The sequence below is a fragment of the Sphaeramia orbicularis genome, chromosome 24 (genome assembly GCF_902148855.1).
Source record: "Sphaeramia orbicularis chromosome 24, fSphaOr1.1, whole genome shotgun sequence".
NCBI lineage: Eukaryota > Metazoa > Chordata > Actinopteri > Kurtiformes > Apogonidae > Sphaeramia > Sphaeramia orbicularis.
Window position 1 is genome coordinate 41,404,052 of NC_043979.1, and position 16,217 is coordinate 41,420,268.

A 16,217-nucleotide genomic window follows, 5' to 3' on the forward strand; every position below is an offset into this window, starting at 1 on the left:
AGGGACAAAATATGATAAAAATACATAAATAGTAACCAGCCAGGTCATTCATTAAGCGGCCTGTTAATGGAAACAGAACACTCAATGGAAGTGGTGGTGTTTTTTTCAAAGCTGGATCCAGGATCATGTCTGATCATCTGGAGGGTAGATTATCAAGTGTGTGCTTGTCAGGTCATCGACTCAGACTGTAGTGAGAGGATACTCCGACACTTGGCTGCATTTCAGATGTTCTTTGTCCATGACTGAGTTCATAAAAAGGTTCTTACAATGAGAATAAAGAACAGATTAAAAGAAAACTAACAAGAAATATGTGAGGAAATGATCAACTGTAGGCACAAACCAGATTCCACACAAAAAACAAAAAAACATAAAACAGATTAAAGCATATACACCAGACTAAAATATATAAACCAGACTAAAACCTTTAAACCAAACTAAAACATATAAACCGGACTAAAACACATGAACCAGACTAAAATATATAAACCAGACTAAAACCTTTAAACCAGACTAAAACATATAAACCGGACTAAAACACATGAACCAGACTAAAATATATAAACCAGACTAAAACCTTTAAACCAGACTAAAACATATAAACCGGACTAAAACATATAAACCAGACTAAAATATATAAACCAGACTAAAACCTTTAAACCAGAGTAAAACATATAAACCGAACTAACACATAAACCAGACTAAAATATATAAAACAGACTAAAACATATAAAACTGACTAGAACATATAAACCAGACTAAAACATATAAACCAGACCAAAGCATTTAAACCAGACAAAAACATTTAAAGCAGACAAAAAATTTAAAACCAGACTAAAATATATAAACCAGACAAAAACCTATAAAACTGACTAAAACATATAAACCAGACCAAAGTATTTAAACCAGACTAAAATATATAAAACAGACAAAAACATTTAAAGCAGACTAAAACACATAAACCAGACTAAAATATATAAACCGGACAAAAACACATAAACCAGACTAAAATATATAAAACAGACTAAAACATATAAACCAGACAAAAACATATAAACCAGACCAAAACATTTAAACCAGACTAAACCATTTAAACCAGACTAAAACATATAAACCAGACTAAAACACATAAACCAGACTCAAATATATAAAACAGACCAAAACATATAAACCAGACTAAAATATATAAACCAGACCAAAACATATAAACCAGACCAAAACATATAAACCAGACTAAAACATATAAACCAGACTAAAACATATTAAACAGATTAAAACATATAAACCAAGCCAAAACATTTAAAGCAGATTAAAATATAGAAACCAGACTAAAACATATAAACCAGACTAAAAACATATACTACTACCACCAGTTAATTATTTTAAACACTTAAAACACTTTTCTTAAAGCTGCAAAAAGACTAAATCTAAAGGAGCTTGCGTCCTTACTACTATAACTACAACTAGTACTACTACACTATAACTACTACTATTAGTGTAATTACTACTATTCCTACAACTTGTACTCCTCCTCCTCCTCCTCTTTGTGTGTCTCCTCATCAGATCACTTCCTTCCATCTGCCTGTCTCCTTCCTCTGCTATTGAACATCATCCTCCTCCTCCTACTGACATATCCACTATCCCTCCTCTGCACATGTCCCAACCACCTCCATCTGGACTCTCTCACTTTGTCCCCAAAACGTCCAACCTGAGCTGCCCCTCTGCTGCGCTCATCCCTAATCCTAATCAAAATATATCCCAAAGTCCGCTCGAGGGTCCACTTTTCACGCTGATTATATGGGGGAAAAAAACCATCACTGTACAGAACATACAGAAAGGTGCGGAAATGACAAACAACTAAAAGGGCCTGGATGAGTGAAAACATGTTCGGTAACAGTGTCTTATAACAGCACTGTTGCACAACGGGCTCACCTGCAGGAACCTATGGACCTGACAAGAGGACCGTGATGATGAAGGGATGGACTAATGACTGAGTCAAAGGAAAGAAGGAGGAAATATATAAGGAGATGGGGAAAAAAAGATGATGTCCAACCCAGCTGGATCATCTTTACAGTATATGATGTCCAGCTGGGCTACATGAATGCATAATTCACTGAGTAGCATTTATAAACTAGAAGGCGCTCAGTGAGAGACTACTGAACTATTCCTCTACAGATGGAGGATGAATAGATGAATAAATCAGTTCAAATCACTACTTCACACTTCACATAATTCTCTTTTTGTTTCATTGTTACGGAGAAGTCACATGTACTTTTTTTCTGTCTCCATGTGCATAAGGTAGGATGTTCTTTGTTCTTTTTTAACCCCATCCGGCAGAGGCAGATGGCCGCCCCAGCTCCGTCTGATGTTTTTCCATCTGTAAAAGCTGTTTTAACTCCCTACTGTCCCCTTGGATTTGCTCCTGGGGGGTTTGTTGTGTTTCCTGTCCATAACGTCTTATAAGACCCTCATTTGAATTTGCGAAGTGCCTCGAAATAATCACCTATTGTGATTTTCATGATTAAAATAAAACTTAATTAATCCCATCCCTTCTCCATACAACATTCTATCCTTTAGCTTGCTATCAGCATCATATATGAAAAATCAAGTCCCTTGGATCTTTTGTGAGTAATTAACCTCACTTATCATCCTCACATACACATACCGTATTTTCTGGACTATAAGCTGCTACTTTTGTCTCACACTTTGAACCCTGCGGCTTATACAATGATGCGGCTCATGTATAGATTTATACGAGCTAACGGCCTCCAGGGGGCGCTCTAGCAGGAAGCGCAAAAGCAAGACAGACAGGTGGAAGAGGTGATGTGAAGAAGAGAAGTTTTAAGCTTAATTTTAACAATCATTTTGCATGTCATGCACAAACCCTCATCATGGAAAACACACGAAGAAATGCATATGATGCAGCTTTTAAGTTAAAAAGCAATCGATGTGTCTGTCCAAGAAGGAAACAGAGCTGCAGCACGGAAGTGCCATTGAGAGCGACAACAGAAGAGAGACTGAGAAGGTGTGTGACGGAGCCTTTCTGAGGCTGTTCAACTCCAACGCTGAAGAAGACAACTTCAGTGGTGTCAATGCACAGGAGGAAGATGGAGATAGCGATCAGTGACTTTTCTGGGTTTTTTAACCAGCCGTGTTTCTGCCATTTTACTGCCATGTTACGAGCACTGTTTGGAAAAAAGCAGTTAAGGTATGTAAATAAAATTTAAATAATCTTTCTGTTTACCATCTTTCTGTGTAAATATCTCATGTTACAACGTGGACACCTGTGGCTTATAGTCAGGTGGGGCCTATATATGTAGGAATATTTTTTTCTTTTAAAATTTGGTGGGTGCGGCTTATATTCAGGTGTGGCTTATAGTCAGGTGCGCTCTATAGTTCGGAAAATACGGTACATACATAACCATATTAACATACCACAAAAGTAAATAAATAGATAAGTACATACACACATAAATCCTTGAAGGCAACACAAATAAATACACAATACATTTTGCAAATAAATGTTAATTTTAGAGGACATTTAGTCTATATGATGTATATTATTATGGACGGAGGCAGAAAAGCCAGGTGTAGATTACTGCACAAAGTGAGAATTTGATTTTCCTTGGTCAGGATATGTACAGTCAGTCCAGCTTGGATTTACAAGGCTGACAATGAATACTGAACAAACAATAACTCAAACTATGAATTATGAAAGAGCTGCAGCATCTGAAACCAACCACAATGAACATTTGAAAGATAAACAGTACCACAGCGCTTCAGTTTCAGCTTCAGTTTATCATGTCTTATATGTATTGTGATTGTCTCTGTTAACTCACCATATATTTTTTAATCAGTAAGGTTTTTTTTTTTTAATTAATTACTAGAAATTTCAAGTGACTCCATTTGAATTCCAGGTGACCCCACGTAGGGTCCCGACCCCAAGGCTGAAAAACACTGGTGTAACCCATTGTGTCCATTGGCGTTACATGTGGAACCTGCCCATTTAAACACTAATAAATCGTGACTGATTTTGCAACAGTGGTCATTTTGTAAAACTCTCTGCCTTGCATAATTAGTTTGATTCCCAAAATGTACCTGCGAAAGAATAAAGACATAGTTAAAAAAAAAAAATAGTAGCGTGTAATTTTCGTGTCCTTTTGACCATGTTACATACAGATTTTTGTATTAAAAATAATGTAAAATAATATAAAAATGTGTTTCATCTGAAAAATACTTTCTCTTTTATCTCAGTAAGTATTTATCTTTAAAACAGACCCAAAGTGCTTCTAAACTTACTTCATAACATTAGTGTATGTTTGGTTTGAATTTTTAGCCCCCACGTCCTGTTTTTAGGGACCAGTTTCATAGAAGCACCCACATAAAGTAATAAAAATGAATATTTCCTCATACTGCTTGTCATGTTTCTTACTCACTGCATCAAAATGTGGAAGTGGCTGACATTCAATTTACAGATCTGATATCAAAACTATGTGTTTATAGGTGGATTCATGCATAAATATACACATAACAGGAGGCTGCATCTTCTGTTTATTCCTAACCATATATTGACGCTGATGTGATTTCAGGAAAACAGCGAAAGCCTGTGCGATTTGAGCCGTGGTGGTGTTGCGACATCAGCATTTACAGTGCAGGCATGAGTGAGAAGAGGAATGAAGAGAAGAACACATAGCGAGATTCCTGATGAGGTGTTTGTGTGTGAATAAAGGGGAACCGGAAAATAAAAGATCGAAGAAGGCGAAAAGGGGAACCGCTGCACATTGCCATTCCACGTGTGGCTGAATTTTGAGTATGTCTGAGGAATAAACACTCGAGCTGTGACCCAGCAGGTCATGGACACAGACAGCAGAAGGGAAGGGGAAAAGACCTGGTGAAAAATAGATGGACCAAGAAAAAGTAAAGAAAAAAAAAAAAGTGATTGGTTATGAGAGATGAAGATTAAACCGAGCATGTCTAAAAACATCCCCGGAGAGCACTTAGTCAAAGTAACCTTGTTTAGTCATCCGAAGACCTCGGGAAATGTTGAGTGGTGTCTGAGAGGGTCATGGTCATGTTCTAAATACAAACCAATACTGTACTGTAATGACCAGATGTACACGTGAGGACGGACAGAGAGACAGATACAGACATATGGATGGATAGGAGAGACAGACAGACAGACAGGGAGACAGAAGAAATACATATGGATGGATAGGAGAGACAGACAGAGACAGATAGAAAGACAGACAGGCAAGGAGACACAACATGGATATGAGAGAGACAGGGACAGACAGACAAGGAGACACAATATGGATGGATATGAGAGAGACAGACAGAAAGACAGACAAGGTGACACAATATGGATGGATATGAGAGACAGACAGACAGACAGACAAGGAGATAGAAGAAGAAAGACATATAGATGGAAAAGAGAGACAGACAGACAGAAAGACGGACGGACAAGGAGACAGAAGTAGAAAGACATATGGATGGATATGAGAGACAGACAGACGGACGGACAGACAAGGAGATAGAAGAAGAAAGATATGGATGGAAAAGAGAGACAGACAGAAAGATGGAGGGACAAGGAGACAGAGGAAGAAAGACATGGATGGATATGAGAGACAGACAGACAGACAGACAATGAGACAGAAGAAGAAAGACATATGGATGGATATGAGAGACAGACAGACAGACAAGGAGACAGAAGAAGAAAGACATATGGATGGATATGAGAGACAGACAGACAGACAAGGAGACAGAAGAAGAAAGACATATGGATGGATATGAGAGACAGACAGATAGACAGAGAGAGACAGATGAATAGATATGAGAGACAGACAGGTAGAGAGACAGATAGAAAAGGAGAAAGAGAGACAGAAGAAGACATGGATGGATATGAGAGACAGACAGTCAGATAAAAAGACAGACAGACAGACAAGGAGACAGAAGAAGAAAGACATATGGATGGATATGAGAGACAGACAGATAGACAGAGAGAGACAGATGAATAGATATGAGAGACAGACAGGTAGAGAGACAGATAGAAAAGGAGAAAGAGAGACAGAAGAAGACATGGATGGATATGAGAGACAGACAGTCAGATAAAAAGACAGACAGACAGACAAGGAGACGGAAGAAGAAAGACATATGGATAGATATGAGAGACAGACAGTGACAGATTGGGAGAAAGACAGAGACAAATAGAGATACAGTAAGATAAAGCCATAGGAATGGATATGAGAGAGACAGATACAGAGACAGACAGCAATACAAAAACAGAAAGACTGGCATTTTCAGATATCTGTCGCGACGTGCAGTGTGGGAGGCGGAGCTCCACGCAGCCACAGGAGCAGCAACAACAAACATGTCAACCAAGCGAAAGCAGCTGCATGGAGCTCCGCCTCCTACAGCGCACGTCGCAACAAATTTCTGAAAATGTCCGAGTGACCTACCGGCTCTGTTTGTAGACATATGGACTTTTTCTGGTGGAGTACACTTCGAAATTGTTCACCATGAGGGAAGAGATTCAGGTGCGTAATCACGGAAAAACTTACGGATTTGTGATACTTAGGCTATGAATCGAGTTTTATAGATTTGATGAAAAACTGGTGACGAATGTTATACGCAGCTTTAAGTGCTAGTATCAACATTTCTTAAAAATTTCATCAAAATCCTTCCGTAACTTTTTGAGTTATCTTGCTAACAAACAAACAAACAAACAGACAAACAGACAAACAAACAAACCCTGATGAAAACATAACCTCTACCATTCCTTGGTGGAGGTAATCAACGTAATATTTATATTTCGTTGCCATGTTTATGGAATGACTTCTCGTGTCATCTTGTGATAATAAATAAACAAATCGGATTTATGATTTAATGGAAAAACTGACATCACGCACTTCTGTTTTCTCGACACTTATTAAATATCGGTAAAGTTTTGCACAGATGTCCAATGGAAAAGCCACAACAGACAAACAAATGAGTACATAAATACCAAGATCACTGATTAATCACATTACTCACAAACTAATGATGTGTGCCAGCTTTATGTTTTCAGTTTTCTCCACTCTGTGTTGGCTCTGGCCCAGATGTGCAAACCTGCAGAAACAGTACACAACACATTAAAGCATACACACCTTTTCAGTTTGATGTTCTTATTATCTATCCGTAAATAGAGAGAGTTAGTCATGAGCTAAGCATGTCTGTTGAGATCTCTGATGTTCAAAGCACATCATCATCGAATCTTAAATTTCCCAATTGGTAATTTTTCTTTCACAAAGACACAATAATAAGCAAGGGTTGAGAGTTCCCCTCTGGCTCTTGCTTATGATTTTTAATATTAATGCATTGATTAGCAGTGCTTTAGTTGCCGCTAACATCTTTGGAGCCTTTCCAACATTCACCCTCAATAATGAATGCAGTCTCATTCTCATTATGTGGCACAACAGCAAGAGAATATGAACAACATTCTTCACCACAATTTGGATTTTATTTAAGCCAATCTCTCTGCCTCAGTCTCTCCTGAAAACTGGGTCGGCCAGCTCAAACCTAAATGACGAAATGGCAGAAAGGTGCATTTTAAACAGCACTCAACCTTTGCAACAACATTTTAAAAACTGCAAAAGTACATTAAAAAAGAGTAATAACTTACAACATTGAATATTTATTAGTTATTTTAATACAATTTAGAATAAACATTTCTGACCAGAGCTGTGTATTGGCAAGAATCTGGTGATACGATACAAATCACAATACTAGGATCACAATATATCACGATATATCACGATACTGTTAAAAAAGCATTTTTTTTGGTTTCTTTTTATTTTTTAAGATTATTTCCTGGAAGAATTGAATTACACCAGAAATATGTACAAATACTAAACACATTTTTATTTGATCACAACAGGATCTAATGCTATATCACAACATTTTTCTACTTCTCCTTGTTTCCGAATGAACTACCATCTGCCTCTCAGACAGAAAAAAGGACTTTTCGGATGAGTCAAATAACCATTATCTAATAAAACAGTGTAAAATAATAAGAAATAAAATATAAACAAAAAAAATGAACCTCTGCCATATCTGCATTTGAAAAAATACCTAAAAAATATCGATACAGTACCTTTTAATATCGATACAGAATCATGAAATGAAATATCGCGATATATTGCAGAACCGATATTTTCTTACACCCCTATTTCTGACAGTAAGTTTAAAGTCCAGTGTGTGATATTTAAGAGGTTTTAATCACAAAAATGGAATAAAGTATTCATATTTATATTTTCATTTGTATATATTTTTTGAATGGATGAATAAATGTTTAGTGTCCAACATATGAAAAAGCATAATACAACCAACCACAACATTTAATTTACAGATCTGATATCAAAACCACGTGTTTACAGGTGGATTCATGTATAAATATACACATAACAGGAGGCTGCATCTTAAACCAACCGCAGTGAACATTTGAAAGATAAACAGTACTGCGGTGCTTCAGTTTCAGCTTCGGAGTTTGTCATGTCTTTTATGTATTGGGATTGTCTCTCTCAGATCACCATATATATATATATATTTTTTTTTTTATTAGTAACGTTTTTTTTTTTTTTTTAATCAATTACTAGAAATTTCAGGCGACTCCATTTGAATTCCAGGCGACCCCACATGGGTCCAGACCCCAAGGTTGAAAAACACTGCTATAGAGCATTTATCATAATGAAAGGAGGCATCTGGAAACGTGTGTGAAGCTTTGATTTTGAGTAGTGCAGTCTGTGGAGAACCTGGACCTGAATATAATGAACAATATAAGGGTGTTTTCAATACCTTAGAATGAGTCATTTATATCTATAGTGTATCTACATTATACATTACAGTGGGTAAAGGATATGACCGAAGGCAGACCCTTCAAATAAAAAGCCCAGGTGTGTAATGGATATACCCTCAGTGTCTAATGTCAGTGTGCGTCACAGACTAATTACAGCCAGAGTTTGTTTCATCCGTTCTGGGCTTTTTAGTAAAAGGGATATTATCTGTGGTCCACTGTCAAAAATAGCACTGTGATACCTCTTATTTTGGATCTTAAACTTGAACCTGGTGCTACGTGAACTACAAAATAATTTTCTCTAAAAGAAAAATGTCAGAAAAGGATGTGTGTTGGAGCCATAAGGACCCAGTGTAACTCTTAAGACAGTTCCCAAATGAATTTTCTCTCTATTTAACCATTCCTAAGTGATTTATCACCATTTATTATAATATTAGCCTCTGAATTTTGCATTTTTTCCAGTGAAAATCATCTATTTTCCTATGGTTAATTCACGGGTCATATAGATGTTCATAAAAGCTCAGATTAAAGTCAAATGTTATTAAATGAAAATAGAAAAAAAAACTGTAAAATCTACCATTAACTGAACATAAACCCAGTGTGTCCATCCACTGTCATTGATCCAACTCCATGGGTTTTACTGGTGAATCAATGTTGTAGGAGATGACAGTGTTTCCATGGTAACTACAGAGCCACTGAACGTCCAGATCACTCTGGAGCTTTAATATTACATATAAAATTATACATGATACTGCTAAATACACTGTTTTTATGGCAGATTTTATTCTACACTATTTACTTTTTATACATTTTATTTTTAGGTTTTGGTTTTTTTTTTTTATTAATCTTTTTAATGGATTTTTCGTACACACATAGCAATATCTGGCATGTATAATGTTTCCAGGTGTTATTGTTGAAAGGTAATAGGAAGTTGTCTTATTATATATTATATTAAGAACAATTCTTTATCAAATTTTTATCTAAGCCAGAACAACTTCTATGAATGAACCATAATTAATCATTATCCCTTTACACCCACTATTAAGAGAAAAAAGAAAACATATACATTTAATTTTATATTTTTATATTCTATGCTACCAAGCTGAGACCTGGGTAGCTATATTTCGTTCTATCATGTACCATTGATTGAATGACAATAAAGTTAAATCTGAGTCTAAAACAAGCATGGATAAAAACAAAACAAAAAAAACGCAGAATGTTGCTGCAAAAACCTGCCTAACAACATGGCACCAGAAATAATATTCTGGTACTGGTTTGTCCTCAGAGGGTTGAGAAAGGTCAGTAAAAGGCTGTTAAAAGCTCAGTTTAATACATAATAGGATACCAAAGATATCTGCTCCAAAGAACAGACAGTTGTGTTCAGTTTCTTTAGTGAGAGCAAGGACAGACTGAAATAAAATGGACAGAAAAAAAACTAAACTCTGGGGTGAAAGAAGGTAGAGGTGGACAAAGAGCAGTGAGGTCACAAGTGTGATGCACAGCAGGGTACAGTTGACAATGTTCCTTTCGCAAAAATCATCCATATCACCCTGAGGGGGCTGCTGACACTGAGTGCTTGTTCCTCCCCTATGTCTTGGGCACTGGGTGCATTGAAAATTACAAAAACTAGACATCATTTTCCTCAATGCCAGTTAAGCAGGCACAGGAAGTTGGAAAATAAGACTGGAATTCTTCAATTTACAGGCGCTTGCTTCAACGTGACACAGAAAAACATGGGAGTAATAGCGTATACTGGGAACTCAAGAAGAAAAACAAACAGCGAGTCACTCACCTTGGTAGACAAGAAAATGTACTAAGAATACAAGACATACGTACTTTGAAACCCTTACACCTCAATTACTACTTACTGTACAAATACAGCGGAAAACGTGGGTAGTGCAAGATTTTTTCAGCCTTTTTTCAACGTCAACACTGTTTATTGCTTGAAAATATCTTTCTCTGAAAACGAACAATATATAGATTGATATGACTGATGTTGACCGGTTATAGCTTAGGTAGTGAAGGATGTTGTATCAAAAGGAGGATCGGTAGTTTGATTCCTAACCACGTGTCAAAACATCCCTGAACAAGACAACAAGTGACTTTTTCAGCAAATATATCATTAACTGAAGATAAAAACAAGTGTCTCCATCCACTGTCATTTACAAAATTCCAAAGGTTTTACTGGTGAATCAGTGTTGTAGAAGATGACGGTGTTTCCACGGTAACGTCCAAATGGGTCATATCTGATGACCATGAAAAGACGACAAACCGTATTTTACACCAATTATTTACATGTATTGATAGAATTAGTGGGTCAACATGTATTAAACAGTTTAGATCAGTAGATGGTTTTGGTTGGTGGTGGATGTTTGGATCTTTATGGGTTAAGTTTTCGTGTTTCATGTAGAATAATAACACATTGTAGATACTAGTTTATTACAGCCCAAACTCAAGTGTCCTTATATTAACCCATAAAGACCCAGTGGCTCTCTTGTAGCAGTTCCCAAATGCATTTTTCTCTATTTTTAATCTGTCATAAGTGACTTATTACCCCGTCCCCTGAAGGGGAGGCAAGGGGTATTGTTTTTGGTTTGCTTTGTTTCTCTGTTAACACTCTAGCAGCAAAACTATTGGTTGAATTCACACCAAAATTGGGTCTATAGATTGCCAGTGACCCAAAATAGATGCAATTACATTTTGGGAAAAGTAGGTCAAAGTTAAAATTTTTTAATGAATTTTTAAAATCTTTTCTCTTCTCCCATTTACTTATAATGGCCAAAATTTCAAATGCCTATAAAAACATCAATTTTGTTTCAATTTACTTCAAACTTGCCACATATATAGAGGCAATTGATATGCTGACATCAGTACATGCATAGACATCAGCTGGATTGATGCCAAAATAAGCTACAATACATGCGAGGGGCGGGGTTTGTTGTGCCTGGCATGACTTGTTACCATTTATTATAATATTATCCTTTGTATATTGCATTTTTAAGTGAAAATCACCTATTACCCTGTATTTAATTTACTGATCATGCATATGTTCATTAAAGGTCAGATGAAAATTGAGGGTTATTATATCAGAAACAGAGAAAACTGAAGAAAGTGTGACTTTTTTTAGGTAAAATCTATCATTAATGAACATAAACCCAGTGCGTCCATTCAATGTCATTGATCCAACTCCATGGGTTTTACTCGTGAATCTATGTTGTAAAAGATGACAGTGTTTCCACGGTAACTACGGAGCCTCTGAACGTCCAAATGGGTCATATCTGATGACCGCGAAAATATGATAAACTGTATTTTACACCAGTTATTTACATTTATTGATAAGGATTAGTGGATCAACAGGTATTAAACACTTTAGATCAGTAGATAGATTTGGTCAGTGGTGGATGTTTGGGTCTTTATGGTTAAAAAAAAAGGCCTAATATCAAATTCTTCATACATCTATCTGTGTCTATTACCTTTCATAAATGAGCAGGTCCTTGTCATCAGGAAATTGAGCCAAACTGAGTCCGTAAGGTTCCTTCACAGTCTGCTGCTGTTGCTGGATATCCTAAAATGGACAGAGAGCAAAATTAAGATGTAATTGTGAAGAAAAATAGGCAAAAATAGGCTTTTCTGCAGAACTTTTACAACACTATAAAGCAGGACTGATGATGATCAAAAAGAGGTACCCTTGGTTACTGTTGTGGAAATGTTCAACTGATAACCACACACAAAGGAGGAGAGACAGTTAGCTAAAATAAATGCATTTATTGAGAAGTCAATCACAGAGAAACTCAGTAAGTGAAGTCTGATTAAACAGGAGAAAAACTAAAGATTATATAGAACCAAATCCAGCCCGCCCAATGGTGACACCCAGATGGCATCCCCATATGTAAATCGTACTACTCCATACCAGCCCTTCCCATTCCGGGGGGAAGAGGTCATATTGACCTCTTACCCCTAACCTTGTTTAAATCATATCTAGCATACAGGCACCATCACCTATCTGCACATCCAGACATTTAGGTGTTTGGGTTTTAACTCAAGGCAAGAACTCCGTTCCTGGGTCGGGGGTGTGACAGAGTGGTAAACATCACACATAATCATATGATATGAACAATGACTCAGCATTAAAAGAAGATGTACTAACAGTATAAAATATAAAAAGTAAATATAAAAAGTAAATTTTCCACCACATTACACAAGCACAAAGTTCCTCCAAACTACAGGCTGTCGGGTTCAGCAGGTTCTTCACAACAAATCAACTTACTGATGTATCAGATGAGTCGGTTTCATGTCCTTAAACACTGCCCTCCTGGGGTTCTTGCACACAGAGTACAAAGTTTATAATAATCCTAATAAACAACTAGTGTGATCAAAACGCCCCGACCTATTAAAGCTGATGGATTCTAAAAAAATTTGTGCAAGAGACAGAGGGGCATGAAGTTCACCGTTTTACAAAAAATTAAACCATTATCACATAATATCCATCTTGTAAAACTGTTTACTGATGTAAATATTAGCCGTGGTTTCATAAAGTGTCACCGCAGAGTTTCAAGTAAACTTTTGAAAATGCAAATTATGGACATTTGCATAAAATGGTTTGGAGCAAATAAACTAGGCCATGTAATGCTGTCATGAGGTGGCGCTGTAGACTAAACTACACACTAATAAACAGAGTAGAGGAAGTAGAACAATCTGTTGCTGTTTTTCACTTGGCTTTTTTCTCTTAATTGCTGTAGGAGACAACATGGAATAATTTGGTCTCTTCATCACTGCACACTTCCTGTTAAACTGTTAACCATATTTTAGTGCTCTTTTGAAAAATCTCTGCAACAAAATTTACTCCATTGGCATTTACTCTTTTTCTAAAAAAGCTAAAACCTCCTCAAGCAATAAGGAAAAATAGGACCAATGACCCTGTAGCATACCGGCCAAATTAAAAACTTTGGGAAATGTATCCAGATGCCACTTATTATCACCCAGTTATGTGTATTTATTATATTACAGAAATAGCGATGACGACTGAGCGATGACGTCACCGGGAATCCTCTTCTGATCACGTGAACAAGGTTATTTCTAAACAAATAACATGTGCGAAGGATCACACCGCGCATGCCCAAAGGAAGTACAGTTGGCAATTGGTTGTTGACAATAACGTGACCTGAATGATGTAATTTGTAAACAATCAAACACGTGCCTCTGTAACATGCAGACATGTAAGAATTTGGATACCTCAAAACAACAAAATCGAATCCAGTTTAATGGTGCCAAGCGAATCAGCATATGGCTACCATGTTTTGGTCATATTCCAATCAGATCTGTAAAAAATTCAAATTCCAACTTGATATCATTGATACTTACTGATTTATTGTATCAATCCACTTCCTATCTCTTATAATGGGAAAATTATTCAAAGTCACACCAAATCCATAATCAGATCCGGATCGAAATAATTTCAATACCTTGTGTTGACATCATCATAAAGAAGCTGTATACCAAGTTTGAAGTCAATTGGAATTATAGTTTCGGAGAAGACGACGATTGAAAGTTTTATAACGACGACAGATGATGACAGACGCCTCCGCATGATGACAATAGCTTATGGCATATCGGTCGGTAAGCTAAAAACTTCCTTCAGAAAATTCAGGGTGTTTTTTCAGATTGTCTCATCTTTAAAGTAGTGAGATATATATATATATATATATATATATATATATATATATATATATATATATATATATGTATATTTAAATGGAATTATGCATTTTAAAACATGTACCTGAAAGCTATTTTTGGTGAACCTGGAGGGTTCAAATTCAAACTTTATGAACTATTAGCGTCCAAATACACAAATAAATGTACCAAAGACTAATAAAAGTCGGTTTAGATAAAATATGACCCCGATGGATGGATGGATAGAAACTTTACTGATCCTCTGCAGGAAATTATTTGGTTACGGCAGCAGTAAAAACACACTGACCCATCCCAACAGACAACCGACATTGGAGACACAAGGTAAGAAGTTATAAAACAGAATAAAAGATATATGAAAGACATAATATGTACAGTAAGTAAAAGTAAGGTAAAATAATAGGATAATACACCTGTAAGTATGGCAAGCATACAATAATTTAAGGTAAGTAAATTAATAAAACCAGTTAATAAGTTGATAAAACCAGTTTATTTCTCTTGCATTCTGTTTTATTATGTTTTTTAATTATTTTCTTTCTATCTGCACTTTTTCTGTTCTAAAAACCCTTAAAAAAGGAATTTGGGGTTGGTTTTTAGGGGGCTGGAATGGATTAATTTTGCCTAAAATTGATTTATAAAATGAATAAATTGCAAAACGAGCTGGTCATGGAACGAATTAAACTCGTATTGCAAGGTTCTATTGTATACTTAATGCCAAAACATGCTGTGATGGTTTGGACAAATGCCGCAAAAAGACATCTCTGATACATGTATTTTAAGAGAAAGTGCCACAGTAGCACAGTTTGCAGAACTCAGCTACATAGACTATACATCTACATTTAAAACAAGGATTTTTAATTGTAATTTTCTGTGTCAACATGCCGTGGTAGTGTGGGTTTATGTGGATATAGGCGGATATTCATCTTTACTTCAGGGCTGTGTTTGGTGGTTTGACCTTCCTGGCCTTCCATGTGAATGAACACACCCCCATAGGGACCACAACAGAGCAGACATCAGTATCGACAACATGACATGGATGACATCAGACACAGCATGGACAGGTGGAGCTGAGGTGGAACTGGACGCAAAGATGCTTGTGGAAGTGCAGCGATTGAAATACACTAAGCAGTTAAAAATATGGCATCCTGGATGAGATCTGTCAATTACACGTGAAGAAGCCAGAAGGAGGAGCCAGAAGCTGATGTGGGGTGGTATGAGTTCCATTTTTCTGTCTGTCTTTCTTTCTATTGAGCTGATTAAAAAAGTGAATTTCCCCTTGGCAATCAGTGAAGTTCATCTGTATCTGTAGCTTCTATCAGTGATATACTGGTACAGTGGGCGGAGCTTGACTTTGTGACCTGTCTGAACTAACAATACTCTGTTTTTGTTTTTTTGTTTTTTTTTTGCATTTTATTATTTATTTATATATTTATTTATTAAGGGAGAATGCATATTAATGAACATGCATATGTATAGCTTGTATATGAATTTTTAGTTTAGTTTTTTTTTTAAGTGGAAATGGGAAAAATTGTTTTACTATTTTTAATTACTACACTTCTCATTTCAGGATATCAAACTTTTTACACAAGTTTTGAATATATACAGTCAGGGAAAAAATTATTAGACCATCAAAAGTCATCAGAAACAATGGTTATGCAATCAAGTACTAACTCCTGTGTGTATCATGTGACTAAAAAAGACA

At 36.2% G+C, this 16,217-nt stretch overlaps 1 protein-coding gene across 1 annotated transcript in view; it reads right to left on the reverse strand.

Moving 5' to 3' along the window:
• The window catches only part of fig4a (FIG4 phosphoinositide 5-phosphatase a), a 91,735-nt gene that overhangs the window by 1,906 nt on the left and 73,612 nt on the right, over window positions 1–16,217 (reverse strand). Inside the window, exons 21-22 of the mRNA XM_030127869.1 lie at window positions 12,298–12,389; window positions 7,027–7,101 (exon numbers count right to left, since the gene is read on the reverse strand). Coding sequence (XP_029983729.1) covers window positions 7,027–7,101; window positions 12,298–12,389 — 167 coding nt within the window. The remainder of the gene's footprint in view (window positions 1–7,026; window positions 7,102–12,297; window positions 12,390–16,217) is intronic.